The 25,332-nt window shown below is 47.2% G+C and overlaps 2 protein-coding genes and 4 non-coding genes across 11 annotated transcripts; all 6 read left to right on the top strand.

Moving 5' to 3' along the window:
• The first annotated feature begins 701 nt into the window (after positions 1-701).
• Positions 702-9,520, top strand: si:dkey-154b15.1 (uncharacterized). 4 transcript variants are annotated; one of them, XM_056583041.1, is made up of 9 exons: positions 702-938; positions 1,405-1,528; positions 2,080-2,221; positions 2,717-2,836; positions 3,854-3,975; positions 4,489-4,608; positions 5,474-7,360; positions 7,471-7,562; positions 7,690-9,520. In XM_056583041.1, exons 7-9 carry the CDS (start codon positions 7,171-7,173, stop codon positions 9,130-9,132), a joined length of 1,725 nt encoding a protein of 574 aa, XP_056439016.1. In that variant the 5' UTR covers positions 702-938; positions 1,405-1,528; positions 2,080-2,221; positions 2,717-2,836; positions 3,854-3,975; positions 4,489-4,608; positions 5,474-7,170; the 3' UTR covers positions 9,133-9,520. The 4 variants fall into 4 exon arrangements, with proteins under 4 accessions (XP_056439016.1, XP_056439019.1, XP_056439017.1 ...); XM_056583044.1 differs by having other exon boundaries at positions 3,854-3,995; XM_056583042.1 differs by lacking the exon at positions 2,080-2,221.
• LOC130376368 (small nucleolar RNA SNORA9) lies at positions 1,195-1,330 on the top strand. Its single transcript, XR_008894002.1, has one exon. It is a non-coding gene; the product is annotated as a small nucleolar RNA SNORA9 (small nucleolar RNA).
• Positions 1,856-1,993, top strand: LOC130376369 (small nucleolar RNA SNORA9). The gene has a single exon (XR_008894004.1). It is a non-coding gene; the product is annotated as a small nucleolar RNA SNORA9 (small nucleolar RNA).
• On the top strand, positions 3,630-3,767 carry LOC130376370 (small nucleolar RNA SNORA9). Its single transcript, XR_008894005.1, has one exon. It is a non-coding gene; the product is annotated as a small nucleolar RNA SNORA9 (small nucleolar RNA).
• Positions 4,298-4,435, top strand: LOC130376371 (small nucleolar RNA SNORA9). Its single transcript, XR_008894006.1, has one exon. It is a non-coding gene; the product is annotated as a small nucleolar RNA SNORA9 (small nucleolar RNA).
• A 251-nt stretch (positions 9,521-9,771) lies between the features above and the next one.
• Positions 9,772-24,449, top strand: LOC130375891 (unconventional myosin-Id-like). 3 transcript variants are annotated; one of them, XM_056583047.1, is made up of 12 exons: positions 9,772-9,854; positions 13,907-14,115; positions 14,878-14,971; positions 15,550-15,715; positions 17,655-17,708; positions 18,176-18,271; positions 19,000-19,113; positions 19,922-20,131; positions 20,559-20,704; positions 21,138-21,252; positions 22,537-22,707; positions 24,260-24,449. In XM_056583047.1, exons 2-12 carry the CDS (start codon positions 13,914-13,916, stop codon positions 24,332-24,334), a joined length of 1,443 nt encoding a protein of 480 aa, XP_056439022.1. In that variant the 5' UTR covers positions 9,772-9,854; positions 13,907-13,913; the 3' UTR covers positions 24,335-24,449. The 3 variants fall into 3 exon arrangements, with proteins under 3 accessions (XP_056439022.1, XP_056439021.1, XP_056439020.1); XM_056583046.1 differs by lacking the exon at positions 9,772-9,854 and adding an exon at positions 10,179-10,267; XM_056583045.1 differs by lacking the exon at positions 9,772-9,854 and adding an exon at positions 10,988-11,274 and having other exon boundaries at positions 24,260-24,448.
• Positions 24,450-25,332: the final 883 nt, after the last annotated feature.

The raw sequence follows: 25,332 nt of genomic DNA, 5'->3' as shown, positions 1-25,332 counted from the left end.
GTCGTGCTGGATTGTCAGCCAAACTTTGGTTCTTTGTTGACCAAACAGAAGAGTACCCCCTCGTCGCCCACTCGTGTGAATAAAAGGGGGGCCCTGAAAACATTCAGCGGGTCTATTTCGAGCACAGATACAAACGCATTTCGTCTGGGGGTTTCTACGGTGACAGTTCATAAAGACACACAACTTTCCCAAAATACAAACTTATTTTTGGACTTGACATCCTTTGAAGCTGGTGATTTGTCATGTTAATGCAACTTTGAATAGCCATCTTCAAAAATATTTTTTATTGTCATGTTCATAATTTTTTGGACTTGGTATAGACTTTTCACGTTCATATAATTTAAGGCTTGGTATAGAGTTGTCATATTCATACAATTTAGACTTGGTATAGACCTGTCATTTTGATACAATTGGTGATTTAGCCTACAGGTTCACAACATTTATGAATTGTCATGTTTATGCAACTTTTATTTGGAATATATATATGTCATGTTCATACATTTGAAATGAGGTCCAGATATGTAAGCCTAATCATTCCCATCAGTTCAAAAAGGGTTATAAAAACCAAAAGTCATTATTGTATAATGTTTTTATACGACAATGAGTCAATACGATTAGTTGTACCTCACTGCCCCCCGGTGGCCCTTCACTGTAACTACAGGAGACGCTAAAACCACAACGTCACGTCCGGCGGTAGCAGTATCGCTTCCTTCTTTTAGCCCTCGCTTCGGTTCGGAGAAGGAGCACGTTTCTAGAACTTCAGAATATTCTGCCCCATCTCATCATTTATGGTTTTTTAGAGCCAAAAACATTCATTTTCTATTAGAAAATAACATGTGTTGCCTGTTGTCGTTAGGTGAAGTTATACTTTAGGTTTAGAGAAGTCAACCGTGCAAACAGTTTAGTATGCCAGTCGTCAACGGGGAAACCATGCAGAGGTGTGTATTTTATTTTGTTCTGTTTGTTCTTTCTATCTCAAAAGCGTTAAAAATGGATACTATTTTCAGTGCTCAATTGTTTTCATGGAACTTTGAACAATAATGTCCGCTATCCGTGTGACCTATGTGTTCTGTAATATATAGTCCGTTTATCTTAACAATTTTGCTAACTCAACCAAGCGTGGTGTATCTTCAGATAGCATGAGCTTGGTGTTGAAACACATTTGCTTGGTGTTGCCCATTCGGTACCAGTTTAACGCAGACCGTTTCCAGCGAGGCCCGGCCTGTCGTGGCCCTGTCCTTTCCTACCGTCTCTGCTAGAGCAAACTGAGACCGTTTGAGGCCCAGCTGTGTCCTCTGCACAGCGGGGTTAAGATTAACCTCTGACAATTATAATCTCCGCGAAGATTGTGTGTTTTCTTGTGCTGGATGGTGCCATAGATTTAACTAAAGTGGTGTTCTCCAGGATCATGAATGAATCGGATGACCATGCTTGTCGGTGACCCGGAGTGAAATGCCCGCAACACGTGGGTCTACAGGTCTACATGGCCAAATATGAAACTAAGTGGACAACAAGTAACTCCTGAGACGTGAGTCAGTGAATGATATTGTAAATAAACTACTTAAATATTTAATACTTGACCATATAAGGCCCTTCTAATGGCATCTATTTTCCATCCATATGTTCTCTATTTTGGATTGGTTCGCTGTATGATATGAAGGAATGTATCCAAGATGGGTGGTCTTTAAAATTATGTGAATATCAGTCTTCTGACCTACATCTAATCCCCCTTTGGTCACAATCATAATCCTTCTTTCTAAGCTAATGCAACCAAACCAAATAACTAGTCACTAGTATGACACCGGGCTGAGTTTACTCTATTTTGCATCGTTGGTACCTGAGTGGTACCCGTCAAACGCAGACCGTTTCCAGCGAGGCCCGGCCTGTCGTGGCCCTGTCCTTTCCTACCGTCTCTGCTAGAGCGACCTGAGGCCGTTTGAGGCCCTGCAGTGTCTTCAGTACACAGCTGGGTTAAGATAAACCTCAGACATGGATACTCTCGGAGAGAACTCCTCTCAGAGTGGTGGGTTTTCTTGTGCTGGACGGTTCCCTAGATTTAACGATAGTTTTCTTCTCCAGGAGCATGGATGACTCTGCTGACCGTTCTGTCGGTGACCTGGACTGAACAGGCTGAACATGTGGAACCGGTCGACCTCGCCAAATATGAAGCGTATTGGACGTTATCATGCAACTCTTGAGACGCGAGTCATTGAACGCGATTGTAAGCAAACTTCCAAAGTACTTGTAATTTGGACCTAAAATCCCCCTCATGCTTACTTTTTTGTTTACTGTTTTGGATCGCTTCCATGTTTGACCTTTATGAGGAAATGTCAAAGATGTCTACTAGATGATCTGTAAAATTATATGAACGTGTGATTCTTCAGACTTAAATCTAAGCCCCTCTGGTCACAATCATAATCCTTCTTCTAAGCTTATTCAACCAAACCAAACCGGTCGCTAGTATGACAACGGGCCGAGTTTAGTTGATGTTTGGATCGACTGTACCCGACTGGTACCAGTTATCCGCAGACCGTTTCCAGCGAGGCCCGGCCTGTCGTGGCCCTGTCCTTTCCTACCGTCTCTGCTAGAGCGACCTGAGGCCGTTTGAGGCCCCGCAGTGTCTTCAGTACACAGCTGGGTTAAGTAATACCTCAGACAAAAACTTGAATTTGGTTTCCTAGAAACCCTGACTAAACCTCTGCTTGTTGTTGTTCAGAGTTTCAGCTGTTGCTGCTGACCACCCGCCGTTGGGTCAGACCGTAGAGGAGCAGACGAAGACCACGGTATAGTCCTATGAGACGCCATCGAAGACGGATGTTTTCGCCTTGTGAACGAGGTAATACCCTAATCACTATGAATCAGTACAGTGCTTAAACGAGGCCTGTCCCACATTCCTTACTCTATCTCTGAATATCTTCATGAGTACCTTGTTGGTTTTAAATGATAATATAAACTCCCTCCAAAGGACTTGACTTTGACGAGGAGAAATCCGTTAGTGCAGGGGTGCCCAACCAGTCGATCGCGGTCTACCAGTAGATCGCCGACAGATCCCAAGTCGATCGCGAGGGGTGATCGCCATTTTAATGAAATTAAATTTGCGCGGGACATATACGCGCGGTAGCGCATGTGCTGTTAACAGCAGTTGAAAGCCGTCAACAGTAGTTACACACTCCTATACGTTGGTATGGCTGAGGGGAAACAAGCTAAGACCTACCATTTTCACCCTGAGTGGGAGGAAGATTATTGATTATCGTTGAGAAGGTTCCGTGCGCAGACGGAATGAAACCCCAATTGTTCTCTACCCCCCCCCCCCCCCCCCCCCCGTCAACAATTGTTCTCTACCCCCCCCCCCCCCCCCCCCCCCCGCTTGAAGGTAGGTTTGCTGGTAGATCTCGGGAGGTTGGCTACTTGAAAAGTAGATCTTGGGTCAAAAAAGGTTGGGCACCCCTGCGTTAGTGGTTGTGAAACTACCAACTGATTACGAGCTATCCCCATAGCCGGCTTTTGCTGGTCCTCAAAGTCTCGAATCTACCACTACCTCTTCAGATGTCACCAGTGGATAAGACTTTTTAAAGGACTAATCTTCCTCACCCATGGTGGTCCTTTCGACAGTCCCTGGTACCAGTTATCCGCAGACCGTTTCCAGCGAGGCCCGGCCTGTCGTGGCCCTGTCCTTTCCTACCGTCTCTGCTAGAGCGACCTGAGGCCGTTTGAGGCCCCGCAGTGTCTTCAGTACACAGCTGGGTTAAGATAAACCTCAGACATGGATACTCACTGAGAGAACTCCTCTCAGAGTGGTGGGTTTTCTTGTGCTGGACGGTTCCCTAGATTTAACGAAGGTGTTCTTCTCCAGGAGCTTGGATGACTCTGCTGACCGTTCTGTCGGTGACCTGGACTGAACAGGCTGAACATGTGGAACCGGTCGACCTCGCCAAATATGAAGCGTTTTGGACGTTATCATGCAAATCCTGAGATGTGAGTCATTGAACGAGATTGTAAGCAAACTACCAAAGTACTTGTAATTTGGACATAAAATCCACCTCATGCTTGCTTTTTTGTTTACTGTTTTGGATCGCTTCCATGTTTGACCTTTATGAGGAAATGTCAAAGATGTCTACTAGATGATCTGTAAAATTATATGAACGTGTGATTCTTCTGACTTAAATCTAAGCCCCTCGGGTCACAATCATAATCCTTCTTCTAAGCTTATTCAACCAAACCAAACCGGTCACTAGTATGACAACGGGCCGAGTTTAGTTGATGTTTGGATCGACTGTACCCGACTGGTACCAGTTATCCGCAGACCGTTTCCAGCGAGGCCCGGCCTGTCGTGGCCCTGTCCTTTCCTACCGTCTCTGCTAGAGCGACCTGAGGCCGTTTGAGGCCCCGCAGTGTCTTCAGTACACAGCTGGGTTAAGAAATACCTCAGACAAAAACATGAATTTGGTCATAGAAACCCTGACTAAACCTCTGCTTGTTGTTGTTCAGAGTTTCAGCTGTTGCTGCTGACCACCCGCCGTTGGGTCAGACCGTAGAGGAGCAGACGAAGACCACGGTATAGTCCTATGAGACGCCATCGAAGACGGATGTTTTCGCCTTGTGAACGAGGTAATACCCTAATCACTATGAATCAGTACAGTGCTTAAACGAGGCCTGTCCCACATTCCTTACTCTATCTCTGAATATCTTCATGAGTACCTTGTTGGTTTTAAATGTTAAAATAAACTCCCTCCAAATGACTTGACTTTGACGAGGAGAAATCCGTTAGTGGTTGTGAAACTACCAACTGATTACGAGCTATCCCCATAGCCGGCTTCTGCTGGTCCTCAAAGTCTCGAATCTACCACTACCTCTTCAGATGTCACCAGTGGATAAGACTTTTTAAAGGACTAATCTTCCTCACCCATGGTGGTCCTTTCGAAACAGTCCCTGGTAGTTTTCCGCAGACCGTTTCCAGCGAGGCCCGGCCTGTCGTGGCCCTGTCCTTTCCTACCGTCTCTGCTAGAGCGACCTGAGGCCGTTTGAGGCCCCGCAGTGTCTTCAGTACACAGCTGGGTTAAGAAATACCTCAGACATGGATACTCTCGGAGAGAACTCCTCTCAAAGTGTTGAGGGGGGGGGGGGGGGTTTTGTGCTGGATGGTGCTATCGATTTAAGGATAAATGTATAGATGAAACTCAAATCGAACCAACGCAATTAAAAGGCCCTGTGCTGAAACCTATAAGGATTGGTTGGCTGTCCGGTTGGTCCGGTCCACTGGGTCGAACCATTTGGGGGGGGGGGGGGGGGGGGCATGCTTGTGAGAGGTCGCCGAATGATTGGAAAATAACGAATATACATCACACCTGGTGGTAAACTGGGGGTCCATGTACTACAGCAATAAATGTAAAAGATTGAGGGTAACATGTTTAAACCGGGTCAACATGTGTGATACAAAGTCTTGGATGGTAAAGATGTCTCAATTTTGTTTCAGGAGCGGTTGCAGTACGGGTTGAGGAGACGGTGCGTCCCCCGGCCTGGGGTGTTGGCTGAGCTTGAGTCGGTGGTGAACAACCTCTGACGCAGAGTTTGAAATGTAGTGTAAAGGGCCCTGGCTTGAGACCCATCTGGGACCTTGCTCTCGCATGGGAGGTCAGGGGGGGGGAGTTTGTATGATTCCCTCGTTGATGTGGTTTCCCCTAGGGGCTCATTGTTCCTTCACACCAAAGAAACGACATGCTGCCTTGGTTAATGGTCCTGCCACCACATGAACAAGGCCTCAGCTAGGGCTCCAGACTAACTATTTCACAGGTAACACTGGTGCCACCTAGCTCTTCATTTGGTAGCACCAAAACAAATTAGGTAGCACCATATATTTTTTTGGTGAACAGGAGTTCCTCTTTAGTGATGTTGTAGGCGGTGTTAAAATTGATGATGATTTCTTCATTCTCCGCCGTGCGATTGCTCTCATCCATCCTATTAAATGAGCTTGTGCTTTTGGCTTTCGTAGTGTAATTTAATGAATGAACTTTGAATTGTGTAGATCCTTTTTCGCCAACCTGTAACTGTCGTCTTCAGAAGAAGAACCTGAGATTCTTGTCGCTTCCTCTGCTAACCCTTCTCCACCACCAACGGCCTCATTTGTTTCCTCTGGCACATTTTTTTTCTTAAAATAATCGGCTATCGACCGCTTCATATTGTATCTGCTTTGTTTACTTTTTGGTGCGTGCTGCGTGCGCAGCAAGACTGTGGACGTGTATTGTGCAGACCATAGACTAAAAGGTGCAGGCAGAGACAGGGAGCGAGAGAGTAGTGGACTCGTAGGAATGAGCCAGAAAGTAAGATTTTATTATCAACCACAACCGCGGGAGTGGGTTGTGGTTGATAATACTACTTGTCCTCCTGCAAGTAGCACCGGAGCGACCTCATTCAGTTTTAACTCGCACGTTAAGAAATGCGACCTAATAGGTTGCACTCTGGATCCCTGGCCTCAGCATTACAGCTGGATTAGCTGCTCCCAACAGACGAGTTAAAGGCAGACGACATGTAATCATACAATGTGTTTTCTATTGAAATAAAGATTTAACACAAATACTTATGTTCGTTTTTATTTGTTACATAAACAACTAATGCACTGCACCCATATAATATTCTGGTTACATTTTTTATGAATCTGATTGATGGCTTTCTTTTTGGTTCTTTCACATTTATTGGGGTATTTTCTATCAAAATCGATTTACCAGTGCATCACATGTGAACGTCCAGGGACTAGACATCCCATTTCCTTCCGGGTGTGTCTGCACGACCCAGATTGCCATGGTTTCGACGATAGGACGTTGAAAAGGCGTCGATATTATAACACTCGCCATAAATTATACTTCCGTTTTCGATGGCGCGTCTAATCAAAGTGGTGAAGGCGCCTACCATGTCAAAGACTAGTGCGACGGTGACTTAATGCATTACGAAGATTACATACGATTGTTTGAACCAGTTTTGTCCACAAAGCAGTCGAAACTCGTTCGAAATTTGTTTGCCTGTGGTCTGAAACTTCTCCTTGTAGTACACCAAAAAGCGGCATGCTAACATTTGTGATGTAACTTTTTTTGGAGGTAAGCGATCGTTTAAACAAAGCTTATACCATGCACTGAGTTTACTTTCACTTTCGACTGGTGAAGTTCGGCTGGTGTCAACATGGCGGTGGAGAAGAGGGGGGTCGGGGTGGAGGTGCTGGGGGTTCCGAACTTGTTGTCTAATGATCGGACGATTGATAAACTCCTGATCCACTTTCTGAGACCACGGAACGGAGGTGGGGAGGTGCGGCGGGTCATCTACCCGACGAGTGTACCCGGGCAAGCCCTGGTCATATACGACGAACCAGACGGTAGGTCGACTAGAACAAATGAAATACGTGTTCGCTCGGTTAGGATATTGGACCATAAAGGATAAATATTGTAGACTTGGTTACAAACAAAGTTGTTTTACCCCCTACAGACGCTTCACGCGTCCTACAAAAGAGCCACCACGAACTGGAATTTGGGGACCGAAAATTTCCCGTGGAGGTGAAACCTGTCGACAGACCCGAGGTAAACCATAACCACAATCACATTGTAAAGGTTTAACACACTTTGAGATGTTAGGGAGTGTGTGTGTGCAAGACACGTTTTAATCAGTGTGTGTGTGTGCTACTGTTTGTGTTTACCTTGTAATAAGCTTGACCTGCCAATGGAGGCCACCCTGAACATAGGCATGATCGATGATAAGAAGGATCTGAGTCGACTTATGAAGATGCATGGCCTTAAGATCATCAGCAGTCGAGGCAGCCTGGTACGAGTTGAGGGCTCCATGATGATGCTGAGGTCGTTCAAGGCCGAAACCCAGAAGATGCTGGAAGCACAGACCTACAGCCTGACCCGACCCTCCTCATCCTCATCGGGACAAAGTATGTCGCCCCCTGGTGCCGATTCCAGAAACTCCACCAATGGCAGCTCAGCGCAAGCTCTACAAAACCACTGGAGATCCACAGAACCACGTTCCCTTGATAGCCCTTCCCCTACCCCCTCCCCTACCCCTTCTTCCTCCAGATCCTCCTCCTTATCAGCGATTGGTCCAGGAGACAGTAGGCAACAAAACCACCGGAGATCCACAGACCCACGTTCCCTTGATAGCCCTTCCCCTACCCCCTCTTCCTCCAGATCCCCCTCCTCCTTACCAGTGATTGGTCCAGGAGACAGTAGGCACACGCCTCCCAAGAAACCGCCCACTGAGACCTTCGTCTTGTCCTCAGTCGTGTTGGACTACGCCCAGCGCCTCAAGAAGCTCGGCATGGACGACATCCTGAAGGGCTATGGCGTCGAGATGGAGGCGGTTGCCATTGATACCGACGTGAGCGGGGTCTCTGTAACGGGGTGGCTTGCACAAGACGCTGCGGCCGATCTCCGACGATTTTTGTCCAAGCTCGAAAGCGAGCTACACGTCCGCCAGATTCACCTGAGCGACCTCAGCCACGAAGTCCAAGTGCGCATCGGCAAGCGCATCCAGGAGCTGCAACACAACTACCCGTCGGTGCTCATCAGACAGATGGGCGGAGCCGTCCACCTGATTGGACCGCGGTCGTCATGTGACGAGCTGAAGGAGAGGGTCATGCAGCCGAGGCCGACCGAGTGGCAGCCGCTGGAGTACGGGAGGAGAACGGGGAGGAGTCAGGAGGAGGGGAGGAGTCAGGAGGAGGGGAGGAGTCAGGAGGAGGAAAGGAGTCGGGAGAAGGAAAGGAGTCGGGAGAAGGAAAGGAGTCAGGAAAGATCGACCACGCCAAAGAGGCGGAGCCAATCCGTGCCGAGAAATAGGACGGGGAGAAGAGATGAGCTAGAGGGCGAGGCTACGGCTCAGCCAGCTCCGCTGCCTTCCCTCGATAGCGGCCGAGAGCAGAGAGCCAGGGACCAAGGAGACCAAGTAGACCAAGGCGCCGCTCGGACACCAGAGGTCAGAGGTCTAAGGGGAAGGAGCAACTCCCTGACTAGGACCAGCGCTAAGCCAGAAAAGACCACCAACCACGTGAACCCGGAGAGAACGACCTCAAAACCCTCAAGGGGTCCAGTTATAAAGGCCTGCTTATTATCTCACTCAGCAATGGTTAAAAAACAATTTCATTTTTAGAGGTAAAATCTTGTCAACTTGTTCTTAGGCATGATTGTATCATAATGGTTCATGTTCCAGTGATTAAGTATGTCTTGGTTCTGTATCCTTCCATCGGCGGTTTGGTTGTGTTATTGATATTGAAGTAACCTAGCATGAATGTGAAGATAATCAGTTTGTAAATTGTACCTAGCTTAATGTAACTTCATTTTTGTAAAATCTACACTTTTCATTCTACATTCAGACATTGTAAGGGTATGGATCAATGCACTGAATCACCATATACTCATTTATTCCACACCACCAGATACAAATAATCACTTTTCATTAAGAGAGGGTCCAATTAAAATGCTTTAAAATTCAGCAAATAACATAATTTGCCATTAAACCTTTAAAATTACCTAATCAATCTCATTTTTAATTGTTTTAATACAGGAGACTTTTACATGGTTATTATATGACGTCGAATGCAACTCCCAATTACCACCACTAGAGGGAGACACTGGCAAGAGCTCAGACACTCCGCTACTCGTTTACCACAGTAATGTGTGCTGTAAGATTCAATTCCACACGATAGCTATTATATTCATCAGCATTATTGTTGAAAAGCGTGTTTCTGACAAAGTTTTGTGAAAGTAACAATACCCAGCGTAACCTGTCTATCCATGGAGAACTCTAGACCCAAACTTTCATCTAAAATGTGAACACAACGGTAGGCCTACATTGGACGAACCACACAAATGGTAAGTTATTTTCTATGCAGGAAGACGGAGTTCACCTTGAAAGAGGAAGCAGATGTATGACGGATCTGTCCTATTTTAGGCATGCAGTCTAGGGATCATAAGACTGACTCAGCTTCTAGTTACAGTAAATAGCAGTTCTATATATCCCGAACGCTTTAAACATTCAATATGATGTGTTGTCATAAGTAGAATAAAAATAAACATTTTAGAAGGGAGTTAGTTCGATATCCTAAATTTACACACGTTAGGAATATGGCCTTTACCCATCACTCTCATTTCACTGTGAAGCGGTGGAGGAACCCAGACAGAAGACGGAGAACTGAAACTATATGATGATAAAACTCAGCCCTGCGGGCTAAAAGTAGACCATGTTTCAAACTGGGATGAAAAACAGCTTGTGGAAACACCAGAAGGTTAGTATTTTCACTTCCAACCCGGAATACGTTTACATCCCTAATCAAGGACGCCAACCTCATATCCTGTTTGTAAAACCTGTTGCTGAATTGTTTATCTCCTTGCTGATTGCATCCATAATAAGCCGATCCCATGTTCAGCTCTGAGGTAAAAACTAAACCATAGACAGGGTTAAACGTTGTCGCTGCATACAAACCCCTAAGGGAAATGACGAATTAAATTCGAATTCAGACAGGAAATGCCACCATTCTTCCCAGGAGATAAGGACATTTAATGACCTGGTTCTGACAAAGTCCATAAGCTATGTGGTTCTGAACTGTCCAGAACTTGAGTAAGTCAGTCAGGTCTGAAATTCAAATAAATGATATTTAAAACAATACATGGTATACCTACCCATAGAGGAATACATTAGAGAGAGTAAAAGGTTACTGAGTGATCAAAGTTTTCAGAACAAGTAACTTCTGCCCCTGCAGGAAGTGAGAGAGAAGGAGGGTGAAGGGAGAGAGTGACCGAATGAGAAAGAGAAAGAGAGCGAGCGACAGAGGACCATAATGCAGGAACATAATCCTTCCTCTAATCATAGCTCCACGTATTGACACAGACGTGCACACGCTCAGGGCTGGACGGGGTGACGTGCTGTGGCACGCTAACCACAGGCTCTACGTTTCTTCACTGAGCACACCCAAGAATCCAGTGGAAGCGTCGTCTACGCCACTCCCCTGCACTCGCATGCACCCTCACGGCCGACACTCACACACTCTCGCCACTACCGGGTCGTGGGGTGGAGAAGGCTGCATCTCCTGTGAAGGCTCTCTCGCTCCCTCCTGCTGTGCTGAAAGCAGATTTGTGTGTGTGTTTGTGTGTGTGTGTGAGTGTGAGTGTGTGTCGGTGTGCTGATTGATGTGTGAGGAATGGCGGAGCTGGAGGCCTTGGAGTTTGGGAAGTCCGACTTTGTTCTGTTGGACGAAGTCAACATGGAGCAGTTCATGGAGAACCTCAAGCTGAGGTGAGGAGGAGAAGGAGGGCTGTGTCCGAGGAGCAGGGCTGGGTGGGGGGGGGGAGGAAGAGGTGGAGGAGGAGGGCGGGGTTGGAGTAACACCAGACCAGAACCTCACTGAGAAGGAGAGATGCTTGGGGTTTGCATCGTCTCCTTTGGGTTGGCTGGAGATGTGACAGTACGTTGTAGGTGGTAGTTTCAGTCAATGGTGTATGACTCACCTTTACTAAATACAAGGTTGGTGAGGGTCACTTATAACCTTGTTTTTCAGATTCCTATGCACTCAAACTTGTTTTTTCTGAAACTTGTACGTTCTCTAGTATTCATGCACTGTACATTCAGCCTAACTTGTTAATCACCTTGGATCAAAGCATCTGCTAAATGTAACGACTTATTCACTGTCTACTACTTTCTCACTAAACTGACGATTGTTTGTTTGTCCGAAGCCGGTCGCGGTGAATCGAGTTAGTTGAGTTGAGTCTGGAGCTGGATGTAGTCGTGCTGGTTAGTGAATGAAGTATGTACCTCCAGAGAACGAAGAGCATGCAGTTCACGTGACTGCTGTTGTCTCTGCTCTGAACACTTAAAATCAGCTTAAGAGGAAGGCGTGTCCGCAGGACATCTCCGCTTGACTCACCGCTGTACGAGAAATTGAACGGAAGGGCACACACTCACACAGTGTCGTTTGACTTTCAACTTTCCCGCTCGTTCTCTCTAGGTGGCAGTATGACTGGTTGGGGGTTTTGGTGGCTTCTAGTTATGTCTAGAGATGCAGGCGGTCACACGCGAAATGTGTATCAGTGTTGCATCCGATGGACAGGGTGGGATTCACAGCAGCTCCTTTCTAAATGACTGACATTTACTTTAACACTTCTCTGTCATTCTTTCTGTGACGCCTTTGCGTGGGCTGTCAGTGAATCATGTTACCCACCCTTTCCTACTCCGGGTGTGGTGTCAACATCTGTGTGTGTGTGTGTCTTCCTTTTTGTGTGTGCGTGAGTCTTCTGGCTGTGTGCGTATGTGTGCGCGCGTGCATGTGTGTGTGTGTGTGTGTGTGTGTGTGTGCGCATACGTGTGGCCATGCACGTGCATCTGTGTTTGTGCACACACCTACATGCAAGTGTGTGCATATTTGTGTGTGTGTATGTGTTTATGGCTGTGTGATATGTTGCACTCTGTATCTTAGTTGCCAGACAGCCCTCCCCCCACCTTCCCCTCATTCTCACTTCCTCCCTTCATGTCGTCACATCGGAGCAGGCGATAAGTTCTACAGAAGCCCATTTTTACACAACTGGAGGCGTCCCGTGGTGCTGTTCTCCTTCCCTGTTCAGAGCTCTTTATGAACCAACACAAACCAAACACAACATACTTCTCCATACCCGCATCTATGCCAGCACATACTCCATACCGGCATCTATACCAGCACATACTCTATACCAGCACACACTCTATACCAGCACACACTCTATACCAGCACACACTCTATACCAGCACATACTCTATACCAGCACATACTCTATACCTGCACATACTCTATACCAGCACACACTCTATACCAGCACACACTCTATACCAGCACATACTCTATACCAGCACATACTCTATACCTGCACATACTCTATACCAGCACACACTCTCTACCAGAACAAAGACAGATAGACTCCAATCATCACCCTTGCAAGCTGTCTGTGAACCATATGTTTCTCAGGAGGACTCCTTGATGAGCACACTGTGGAAGTGTGTGAACCGATGTGAAAATAACACGATCAATGCAATCCATATCCAGTGCAACGCACCCTGCTGCTAGCAATTCATATTAGCGTTCGCACATCTCGACCATGCGTAGGAAGGTGGGCATAATATTCGTGTCCTTTTTTATTTGGTCGTCGTACATGTCTTGCCATCTACTGTGCTGAGATTGTAGATTAATACAGCGTGTACTGGCCCTCCCTGGGATTGGCTGCCAATATCTTTATTCGACTTATATGGTCGGGCGTCAAACCCTTAGCTGTACGATGAGCGCAGCCGCCTCAGACCACAGTTGTACTTCCTATTTTCGATACTCGCACTTTTGTCACTTCCTGTCCTGCGGGGTGGCTCGGGTCTTGGTTAAACTTGGCCTTTTTGAATGCGTCTTCTTTTTCACGGACAACCGTTGACACTCGATGCTCTGTGCATGCATACTGAAAAACGTAGGGGAGAGTCAGGTTAGTGGCTATGGGGTTGAATCCGAGCCATACGGTACTGGGTTTGAGCGCTGATGTGTGCAGTCTATCTGTAAGGATCACCTACCTGCTCCTTAATGACCCGTCTTTGTCTTCACTGTCTAACCCCAACCTGCTCCTTGATGACCCGTCTCTGTATTCACTGTCTAACCCCTACCTGTTCCTCAATAACCTGTCTCTGTATGCACCGTCTCACCCCGACATACATTCACTGTATGTCCCCAAAGATAGATATACAGATAGATGAATATGTTCTCTTTTTGTTTACTAAATAGTAAAAAGAATAAAAGTCCATCCTTCTCTACTCGAGATCTATATTTTATTACTGACCAACCCCAATTACTCAATCTCCCCAATCGTCAGCGTACCCATTTCTATCTCTCTCTCCCCGTCCATCTCCCGCTGTGCCGGGGCAGGTTCGAAATGGGTCGGATCTACACCTTCATCGGGGAGGTGGTGGTCTCCGTCAACCCCTACCGGGAGATGGACATCTACGGCAAAGAGGCCATCGGCGCGTACCGCGGGCGCGAGCTGTACGAGAACCCGCCGCACCTCTACGCAGTGGCGGACGCCGCCTACAAGGCCATGAAGAGACGGGCCAAGGACACCTGCATTGTCATCTCAGGTGAGACCAGTGGGAGGAGAGACCAGCTAGAGGCACCTGTATCGTCATCTCAGCTAAAGGCTAATGCATCGTGATATCAGGTGACACCAGCTAAAGGCTAATGCATCGTGATATCAGGTGAGACCAGCTAAAGGCTAATGCATCGTGATATCAGGTGTCACCAGCTAAAGGCTAATGCATCGTCACATCAGGTGAGACCAGCTAAAGGCTAATGCATCGTGATATCAGGTGAGACCAGCTAAAGGCTAATGCATCGTGATATCAGGGGACACCAGCTAAAGGCTAATGCATCGTGATATCAGGGGACACCAGCTAAAGGCTAATGCATCGTGATATCAGGGGACACCAGCTAAAGGCTAATGCATCCTCATATGAGGCCTTGGCCTTCAATCCCAAGAGAGGTTCTGGGTTCAAACCCCTATGTCCACAGTCAGCCTGTCAGCCTTGGCATGCTTGAGCAAGATGCCCCCTTAACCCATACCTGCTTGTTAACGAGATGTATCTACAAGTCACTTTGGAGGAACGTTTGTAAATAGGTTCCCATCTAATCCCTTTCTAGATCCTTCTATGTACCATCTCTGCTTGCCTCTGGCTTCTTCTACGATTTGTTTAATTTATGTGTGAGCTATTTTATTAAGACGGGTTTGTACAGTTGTTGTTTGCATGGCGTGAGCAATGCGACTCTTTTGCATGAGCCCAGCCTAGAGGATACCGTGAGCTCTTCACCGGAGGCTGATGGGACATGACTGTATCCTCTTTCAGGAGAGAGTGGCGCCGGGAAGACGGAGGCCAGCAAGTACATCATGCAGTACATCGCGGCCATCACCAACCCCAGCCAGAGGGAGGAGGTGGAGAGGTGAGGGCCCTCAGTACCATTGCGTCCTCTGTCCCCGACTCGTATAAACCCATTTTAATATACGGTTGTGCACTGTGTTAACGGAGCCATGCACGCTTGCCTGCAGGACCATGCACGCACACACACAGACACAGCCACGTACACACGCATGCACATGCACACGCACGCACGCACACACACCCTTTTGTTTGAGAAGAGAAACGGTATTACCGGTAGAAGAAGGGTAGAAGCTACCCTTTCATAATACCCTATCGTATCGCCGTACGCCCTCTCTCAAGGACAAAATTCCCCAAATACCCAAACTATTCGATGTGCATGTACACGTCCCTCCGCAGAACACGTAAAGCATTATCCTGACTCAGTGTGCTTCTCGCTCCCCCCCCACCTCCATGGGTCTCATGGTACCTCTTATGTTCGTTATATAATATAAGGATAACTTGTTAGTAACGGAGTGACACAAGAACGCAGGTCGAGACGTTGATATCCATTTTAACTCTGGTTTACCAGCACCAGAACAATGATACAAGTTACACTTACACCGTAGAGCATGGGAATAACAATGCATATCCCCCCCCCAGTGTGAAGAACGTGCTGCTGAAGTCCAACTGCGTGCTGGAGGCCTTCGGCAACGCCAAGACCAACCGCAACGACAACTCCAGCCGCTTCGGCAAGTACATGGACATCAACTTCAGCTTCAGCGGGGATCCCACCGGCGGTCACATCAACAACTACCTCCTGGAGAAGGTACGCACTTTCTGTTTCACCACAGGAAGTGGAAACCCGTGAGAAATAAATTAACTGCGGCGTTTGGTGTTACAGAACGTTAAAATGACTCACTGGAGGAGATTGAATATATTTTAGTTGTAGTTGTTCCCCACCACACAGGCTGAACAGAAAGTTTTTGTTTTGCAGTTTGTTAGGTTGAATGTGTGATACAGCTGACAGAGTTTTCCACCACCACAATGATATGAATATTTACATTTAGGGCATTCAGCAGACGCTTTTATCAAAAGCAACTAACAATAATTACATTTATCAGAAGAAAGAGACAAAATATTTTCAGTCGGTACACTAAGGATGTCCATAGAACCATGTGCCAAGCACTAAGTTGATCACACGGAATCCAAACAAGAAAAAGAGGATTCTAAAATTAGCGCAATTTGTTTTGTTCTTGAAACGCTTTTAAAGCGAAAGCAAATGGAAGTTTCCCCAAAGTTTCCCAACTGCTCTGCTTATGCACCAATTGCCTCACTTCCCCGGTCTTTGACCCTTCTGTCATGTGAGATCGCCATGGCTACCAGCAGGGGTTCTGTCAATAGATGGATCCCGTGAACACTCGGTCTGCCCCGTCTGTGGGTGATGATGAACCAATCCCTGGAGAACTCTCAGCTATTCACCGTCAGACTACCACGTCTGGCCGGGAGAATATGGTGTGAAACGAGGTGTCCATTACGGCCCTCTGCAAAAACAACCACGCCTTAAAGCTGTCTGAAAGCACCCAAAGCCTCCTCCTGGTGTTTGGGTGGGGTTTAGGGTGGTGTTTGTTGATGGCAGGGTTGTGTTTGGACAGGGTTAGGGTGGTTTTTGGGTGATGTTAGGGAAGTGTTTGGCTAGTGTTCATTTGGTGTTTGGGTGGTGTTCGGTTGGTGTTTGGGTGGTGTTCGGTTGGTGTTTGGGTGGTGTTCGGTTGGTGTTTGGGTGGTGTTCGGTTGGTGTTTGGGTGGTGTTCGGTTGGTGTTTGGGTGGTGTTCGGTTGGTGTTTGGGTGGTGTTCGGTTGGTGTTTGGCTAGTGTTCATTTGGTGTTTGGGTGGTGTTCGGTTGGTGTTTGGGTGGTGTTCGGTTGGTGTTTGGGTGGTGTTCGGTTGGTGTTTGGGTGGTGTTCGGTTGGTGTTTGGCTAGTGTTTATTTGGTGTTTGGGTGGTGTTCGGTTTGTGTTTGGGTGGTGTTCGGTTGGTGTTTGGGTGGTGTTCGGTTGGTGTTTGGGTGGTGTTCGGTTGGTGTTTGGCTAGGGTTAGGGTGGTGTTTGGGCGGTATTTGATTTGTTGTTGGGTGGTGTTTGAGTGATATTGGAATGTTGTTGTTAGGATGGTCTTCGAGTGTTATTCGGGTGGTGTTTGGCTACTGTTTGGGGGGGTTTGGGTGGAGCTGGATAGTGTTTGGTGGGTGGGGGGGGTTGTCTATTGTTTGGGTTGTGTTTGGCTGGTGTTTGTCTAATGTTTGGTTGTTGTTCGGGTGGTGTCAGGGTTGTGTTTCACAGCGTGAACGAGCAGACAGCCACTCAGTGTGCTCTACTATGCACTGGGTTCCCAGCTAGGCCCTGAGGGCAGGCAATAGGTGCGGCTCGACAGTTCACAGGATTTGATCCAAAGAATTCCAATCCTGACAAAGGTTACAAAGACGCCAATGAGTGAGAAAATCCTTAACAAGTGACATTCCATTAATGTGTGTGTGTGTGCGTGCATCCGTTATTTTTGTGGTTGGAGGGACACGCCCCCTGAAAAGTTTTTGCGGGTGATGGCCGCGAGGTAACAAAGCAGCCCCCTCTTTCATCACTTCAGGTGAAGTGGGAAAGCAGTTGGTTCGCCTCGCCTGGAATTACTGTTTGGAATCGCTGGAATCTGAGTGACTGGCGTAGATCGTGGTAGTATCGTAGATAATTACATGTGTTTATTTTCCTTCCAGTCTAGGGTGGTTCACCAGCAGCAAGGAGAGAGGAACTTCCACTCCTTCTATCAGGTAAAGGGACTATTTGCATTTTGGTAGCTTATTATTATTTATTTTTTTAAGACATTTATTTGTATTTATCCTTTATTTAACCAGGCGAAGTCCCATTGAGATATTAACATCTCTTTTAAAAGGGAGCCCTGGGGCAACAAGTATACAAGTTACTCAGAAACATTGACGACAAGACAGACTAATAAGGACATCATACACTTGAAGATTATTATCGCTAATCACTAATCCGATCCAACTTTCCACCCATCCGTTCATCTATCAATTTATTCTTTCTTCCATTCACTTACCCCTTCATCCATCCATCGATCTACCAAGACATCCATCCACCCAACCATCATTCATCCATCAAGCCACCCACCCATTCAACCATCAATCCACCATTCACCCATCCATCCATCCGTTCATCCATCCGTTCATCCATCCATTCATTCACCTATTCATCCATCCATTTGTCCATCCTGCTGTAGTTGTTGCGTGGGAGTCCCCAAACCCTGCTGGAGAGCTATCACCTTCAGGGCGACCCCGCCGTCTACGCCTACACTAAGGAGGGGGCGGGATCCTCTGTGAGTAACAAACATTCACCACAACACGTTCACCACAACACGTTCACCGCAACACGTTCACCACCACACGTTCACCGCAACACGTTCACCACAACACATTCACCACAACACCTTCAGAACACTACATTCAGAAGCACCTTTGGGTTTGTGTTCGACACTATTATGTATTAAATGGGAGCCACCTTTATTCACAACTCATGTCATTCAGGAGCAGGTAGGGGTTAGACACTACAGAGACAGGTCGTTAAGGAGCAGGTAGGGGTTAGACACTACAGAGAGAGGTCGTTAAGGAGCAGGTAGGGGTTAGACACTACAGAGACAGGTCGTTAAGGAGCAGGTAGGGGTTAGACACTACAGAGACAGGTCGTTAAGGAGCAGGTAGGGGTTAGACAGTGTAGAGAAAGGTCATTTAGGAGCAGGTAGGGGTTAGACAGTCATTATAGAGACATGTCATTGAGGAGCTGGTAGAGGTTAGACAGTACGGAGACCTTGTCATTGAGGAGCAGGAAGGGGTTGGACAGTGAACACAGAGACAGGTCAGTGAGGAGCAGCTAGGGGTTAGACAGTAGATACAGAGAGATGTCATTGAGGAGCAGGAAGGGGTTAGACAGTGAACACAGAGACAGGTCAGTGAAGAGCAGCTAGGGGTTAGACAGTAGATACAGAGAGATGTCAATGAGGAGCAGGTTGGGGTTCATCTGATTAAACGCTGTGTTGTGTGTCTGCAGGCCAACAGCGACCAGTCGAGCCACCGAGCCGTGAGAACGGCTCTCAAGGTCATCGGCTTCTCAGAGGACGAGATCGAGTCCATCTACAGAGTCCTGGCCACCATACTACTACTGGTAATACTACTACAATACTACTAGATGGAGGCCATCTATAGAGTACTAGCTACCATACTACTACTGGTAATACTACTACAATACTACTAGATAAAGTCCATCTACATAGTCCTGGCCACCATACTACTACTGGTAATACTACTACAATACTACTAGATAAAGTCCATCTACATAGTCCTGGCCACCATACTACTACAGGTAAGACTACTAGAATACTACCATACTTCTACTGGTAATACTACAATACTACCACGCGATAAAGTCCATCAACAGAGTACTGGCTACCATAATACCAGTGGTAATACTACTATACTGCTACTGGTAATACTACTATACTACTAATGGTAGTACTACTACAATACTACCATACTTCTACTGGTAATACTACTATACTACTAATGGTAGTACTACTACAATACTACCATACTTCTACTGGTAATACTACTATACTACCACGCGATCAAGTCCATCAACAGAGTACTGGCTACCATAATACCAGTGGTAATACTACTATACTGCTACTGGTAATACTACTATACTACTAATGGTAATACTACTATAATACTACCATACTACTACTGGTAATACTAGTATAATACTACTAGATAGAGTCCATCTACAGAGTACTGGCTACTCTACTGCTTATAGATGAATACTAGATTCAGAGTTCAGTTCCTAGACAGATGGCCGATGCCCTTCGCTCCATCGATAGTTTGTTCCACTTCACTTCTCTCGCCCCTCACCATGACGTTCTCTGCCCCTCCTCCCTCCCTCCCTCCCTCCCTCCCTCCCCCGCCCTCGTCGCCAGGGTAACATCCAGTTCGGGACGGAGGAGGAGGTAGTCCAGGTGGAGGGCGACGGCGAGGTGGTGAGCCACGTCGCTGAGCTGACCTCCACCCAGCCCGAGCAGGTGGAGAAGGCCCTGCTGTTCCGCACGGTGGCCACCGGGGGCGGCGACGTCATCGAGAAGGGACACTCAGAGCACGAGGCCTGCTTCGGCAGGGAGGCCTTCTCCAAGGTATAGAGTACAGTCAGGGGGTGTCCTTATATGGAGTGGTACCCAGGGTGCATTGCAGCTCCTCAGATACCTGAACCCTTAACTTGAGTTGCACCACATCCAACTGAATTCATGGAGGATTTTAACTATATTCTGTAAAACTGTTATCTTAAATCTAATGCTAGATAAGCAGCAGATGGTTTTAGTGAAATATGGAGATGCGTGTAATTTCTTCTGACAAATGTACTTATTGTTAGTCACTCTGGATAAAAGCGTCTGCTGAATGCCCTAAATGTAAATGTAAATTTCATAGCAGGCAGGGGTTAGGCAGAGATTGGGGATCGAACCTGGTACCTTTGGGCTGATCTACTCAAAGCAACCTAACCCCTAGGAGAGCCTTCCCCTACCATCTCCTTACCCTGCCTTCGTCCTGTCCTCATGTCCTCAGGCTCTCTATGAGCGGCTGTTCGGCTGGATCGTAGGCCGTATCAACAGTGTGATCGAGGTGAAAGACTACAACCCAATGCTTCATGGGAAAAACACCGTGATTGGCGTTCTGGACATCTATGGCTTCGAGATCTTCGACAACAACAGGTGAGTGGGGAGACTTCTGTCCTGTTTTAGCCTTTCATGAAGTTTCCCACGGAATCATTTCGATCATTTAGGGAGGAGGAGGAGGAAATGACAAACTATGATAATATAACTGAACTCTTACTCTTAAAAATCTTTATGTAACTAAACTGAGCGAAGCTTTGAGTTTACCTTTAACTGAACGGAATTTACCTTTAAACCTTAAACCTATACCAAGAAAAATACACTTATTTAGCAATGAAGCGTATTCAGATTCTGATTAGCTTAACTTTAACCTCACCTTAACTTTACTCCAACCTTAACCTTATCCTAAACTAGAATCATCCTTCCATGTCGCCACTGTGTTGCATTTGTATTGAAACTCAGTGGAGCTAAACCATATAAAACCATATGAAAAAAACGTTTTTTTCTATTTTCCCCGTCCCTGATTGGCCAGTTTTGAGCAGTTCTGTATCAACTACTGCAATGAGAAGCTGCAGCAGCTGTTCATAGAGCTGATCCTGCGTCAGGAGCAGGAGGAGTACGAGAGGGAGGGCGTGGCCTGGCAGCATGTGAGCCCACGAACACACACACACACACACACACACACACACACACACACACACACACACACACACACACACACACTCGCAGACACGCACGCACACAGACAGACACGCACACATGCTCATACACCCACACACCCACATACGCACATGAACACACACTCATGCACACACACACACACACACACACACACACACACACACACACACACACACACACACACACACACACACACACACACACACACACACACACACACACACACACACACACACACACACACACACACACACAGAGAGAGGCATGTGTGCATGTGCGCACACGCAGATACACACACATACATTCTTTATCATTTTCCAGTCTCTCTCTCTCACTAACTACCTCTCCATTAATTTTCCTTCTCTCCATTCAATATCTGCATCATATTATATGACCCCTCTCGCACTCATTCACCCCTCATTCACTTTGTCTCCTCTTTAATCCACCTCCCTCTCTCGCTCGATCTGTCATGATTATTATCTCTTTTATCACTGTCTCGCACCTTCTCTCTTTAATGTCTGTCTTTCTCTCTGTTCACTTTCCTCTCTCTTTCATATTCTCTCTTTATCTCACTTTATATATCTCACCCTCTTTCACACTCACTCCCCTTTTTCAAGTGCATGACGCTTTCTAAATCATGAGGCATTTCTCAGTATTTACCCCACGATTTAGATTTTCCCATCGCTCTCACTTACTGTCTCTCTCCATTTCATTATACTCCCTGTAGTTAATATCTCCATATAATATTTCATTGCTCCTCTTGCTCACTCGTTCCTTTTCTCTGTCTCCCTTTTTTAATCTCTCTCTCTGTCCGTCTGTCATGCGTATCTCGTCTCTCTTTCATATTCTCTCATTTCGTCTCACTTTATATATCACACGTTCTTTCGGACCCACTCCTCCTTCACGTGCATGACACTTTCTGAATCAAATAAGCATTTATTGGCATTTCCCACAGACAGACAGAGAGACGGACAGACAGACGGACAGACGGACAGACGTACAGACAGACAGACGGACAGACGGACGGACAGACAGACAGACAGACAGACAGACAGACAGACAGACAGACAGACAGACAGACAGACAGACAGACAGACAGACAGACAGACAGACAGACAGACAGACAGACAGACAGACAGACAGACAGACAGACAACAAATCTACTCCACAACACCACCACCACCACCACCCCCACTAACACCAACCCCCCCACCCCCACCCCCGCCCTTCTCCAACCCCCCCCCCCTCAGATCGAGTACTTCAACAACCAGATCATCGTGGACCTGGTGGAGCAGAACCACAAGGGCATCCTGTCCATGCTGGACGAGGCCTGCCTCAGTGTGGGGCGCGTCACCGACACCGTGTGCCTGGAGAGCATGAGCTCCAGGCTGGCACAGCACCCCCACTACACCGACCGCAAGGTGGGGGCCCCGGGCTGGGGGAGTGGGGGGAGCTAGGCCTGAGGCAACGGCTCCCGTCTCTAAGGGGGTGTTTCAGTCGGCGGCGTTCCACTGGGAGGGAGGGAGGGAGGGATGGATAGATTGATGGATGGATGGATGAATTGATAGATGGATGGATGGATGGATGGATGGATGGATGGATGGATGGATGGATGGATGGATGGATACTTTAACAACCCCCTTGGGGAACTTCGGGTATCCGGTTGCTCAGGAAGTCAGTCAGCAGACGGTTGATTGTACAGTTTCCGACCACCAAACTCAACAAACAGTGAAAGTCAACCGAATAGGTCAATAAAAAAAGGAGAAGTATTGCACATCATTTAAATTGCATGTAAAAAAAAAAAAAAAAAGAAGAAAAAAAATACACAACTGCACGTTGTCCAGTGTGTGTGTGGTGGGGAGGGATAGATAGAGAGAGAGAGATAGAGTCACGATAGGCCGTTACCCAGCGATTACGCCAGCGGTGAGTGCTCTTGCGCGTGTGGCTGTCCCGGGTGGAGGCCACACCCAGCTAATGCAGGAGGTGTCATAACCCAGATGTAGAAACAAATGTTAGAAAGAAGTTATTAGATAATAGAACGTTAGGGATGAGTCAAAGGGAAGAACGATGACTGCGATGATCCGACGCTTTAAAAGGGTGATTAACGTCTTAAACGCTGATTAAGCCTCCGAATTATTTTATCTGGTTTAATGGAGATTAAATTAACCGCAAACTGCAGTTCCACCAGACGACCTATAGAGGGCATCGTTTCCTCACGGAGATGCCAGCTAGGTCTATTGTTAGGTCTCTGGAGTTATACTAGGGCTGGGGGTAAACGATTATTTATTAAACGATTAATCGGGCGATTATTTCATCGATTAGTCGACTAATCTAATGACTAATTGGATGGTTATCTATTTCTGTTGCTCGATTAATAAAACCATAATGTATCTCAAATAAATACCAAAAAATTCTTAATAATATACTTTATTTAACAACAGTTTTGCACAGCAAAAAACCTTTTGCTTTACACAAAATAAAATAAATAAAATAGTTTCACTGTTATACAAAATGAAAGGCCAGCCGTGCTCACATCTGCCAGTGTGAGTGTGGCCAGTCTGGCCAGGCCGGGCCAATTTGGCCACTTGGGAGAGGTGTGCTGCTACGGTACGGGCCGCCACGGTACAGATGCTAATGAGCCGGCACACGCACGGCTACGCAACCTGAGCTGGATGACGTATAGTCCATGCGACGACCACGGACATAATAAAGGCGACGAGCCTTCTTTCCCATTAAACGGGAAACATATATCCAAATAAGCAACAGACTCAGCAAAGTGCGAACTGTGTTCTCTGTGTTGTTGTCCATTGTCCTTGAAAATCGTCGACGGAGAAATTTGACGTCGACGAATTTTTGAGCCGACATCGACGCGTCGCTACAGCTCTATGTTATACATCTGGAAAGATTAAGAAAAACTCCTATTTAACCACTTGCGTGGCACCTTTGTCTAACCATGTTGTGTTACGGTTCTAGCTGACCCCGGCCGACAAGACCATGGAGTTCCAGAAGCACTTCCGGATCCGCCATTACGCCGGAGACGTCACGTGAGTCACATGACCTTCCTCTTCCACTGTGGTCATCATCAGCCCCATCATCGCCTTCATGACCTTCCTCCTCCGACTTTATGCCGAAGAATAACCGCCACGTTTCTGCTGTTGTGTATAACTATAAGATGTAAATGAAACTCATAAAAAAATTACTTAAATATAAAAAATATAATATAAATCCAAAAAACGGTCTTATCTTAATCCACAAGTGTTCTACTGCACATTTTGTTTAATCTTCTCTCTGGTGGCATCCTGTTTGTACTCTACTGTACCCCAATCCCCCTTATCATCCTAAGGGGTGGGGTACGATACGATATGATGATGATGATATGTGTGATACGTGCGTCGTGACTTCGTACCCTCCCATGAGATCACTTCCTGTCCGACGCGGTCGTGCATGTGCGCCTGTGAAGCTGTCCGCACGCATTCCAAACAGACCTCAGACCACACCTCGCACACGCAGCCGTAATCAGAATCACGTCAGCTCTCCTCTCGGATTCCCCGAGGTCACGTTTCTGCTTTGTGGACGTGATGTGTTCCCAGCATCCGCACCACCCCCACCCCCACCCCCACCCCCACCCCCACCCCCACCCCCACCCGTACCTCGACCCCCCCCCTGCTCATATCATACCTCCGGGCCGTGGTTCAGCGTGGGTGTGGGCACTCGGACCGCACTCGGACGCGTCAGAGTGGTGGTGCAGTGCTTGGGGCTGGCCTGGCTGGTGTCTGCCTGGCTGGCCACGGGCCACGGGGCTGTAGTGTTGGGGGCTGTCTGCTCTCGTGGGCGGTGCGGGTGCTGCTGGTGTTGGGTGGGAGTCGGAGAGCAGAGCAGAGAACCCCAGAGTTCCCCTCAGGGATCTATTAAGTCTGTGTTGGTCTAGTTTGGTCTTGTCGCTGGCATCCCGGCTACAGTGGTGTCTTTTCAAACCGTATTGGTTCTAGTTTGATGTCATATCGTATGGTTTCGTCTCCTCTAAGCTCCAGTCGTACTTCCTCTGG

This window comes from Gadus chalcogrammus, chromosome 22 (assembly GCF_026213295.1).
Source record: "Gadus chalcogrammus isolate NIFS_2021 chromosome 22, NIFS_Gcha_1.0, whole genome shotgun sequence".
Taxonomy (NCBI): domain Eukaryota; kingdom Metazoa; phylum Chordata; class Actinopteri; order Gadiformes; family Gadidae; genus Gadus; species Gadus chalcogrammus.
The sequence above is the reverse complement of the archived record's forward strand: the minus strand, read 5'-3'. Positions and strand labels throughout refer to the sequence as shown.

Excerpts from the sequence above, each read along its gene's own strand:
- si:dkey-154b15.1 (XM_056583043.1), top strand. The coding sequence starts at position 7,171 with ATGGCGGTGGAGAAGAGGGGGGTCGGGGTGGAGGTGCTGGGGGTTCCG. Across the intron at positions 7,361-7,470 it reads CATATACGACGAACCAGACG|ACGCTTCACGCGTCCTACAA; the intron begins GTAGGTCGACTA and ends TACCCCCTACAG. Across the intron at positions 7,563-7,689 it reads AACCTGTCGACAGACCCGAG|CTTGACCTGCCAATGGAGGC; the intron begins GTAAACCATAAC and ends CCTTGTAATAAG.
- LOC130375891 (XM_056583045.1), top strand. The coding sequence starts at position 11,180 with ATGGCGGAGCTGGAGGCCTTGGAGTTTGGGAAGTCCGACTTTGTTCTG. Across the intron at positions 20,705-21,137 it reads GAGATCTTCGACAACAACAG|TTTTGAGCAGTTCTGTATCA; the intron begins GTGAGTGGGGAG and ends CTGATTGGCCAG. Across the intron at positions 22,708-24,259 it reads CCCACTACACCGACCGCAAG|CTGACCCCGGCCGACAAGAC; the intron begins GTGGGGGCCCCG and ends TTACGGTTCTAG.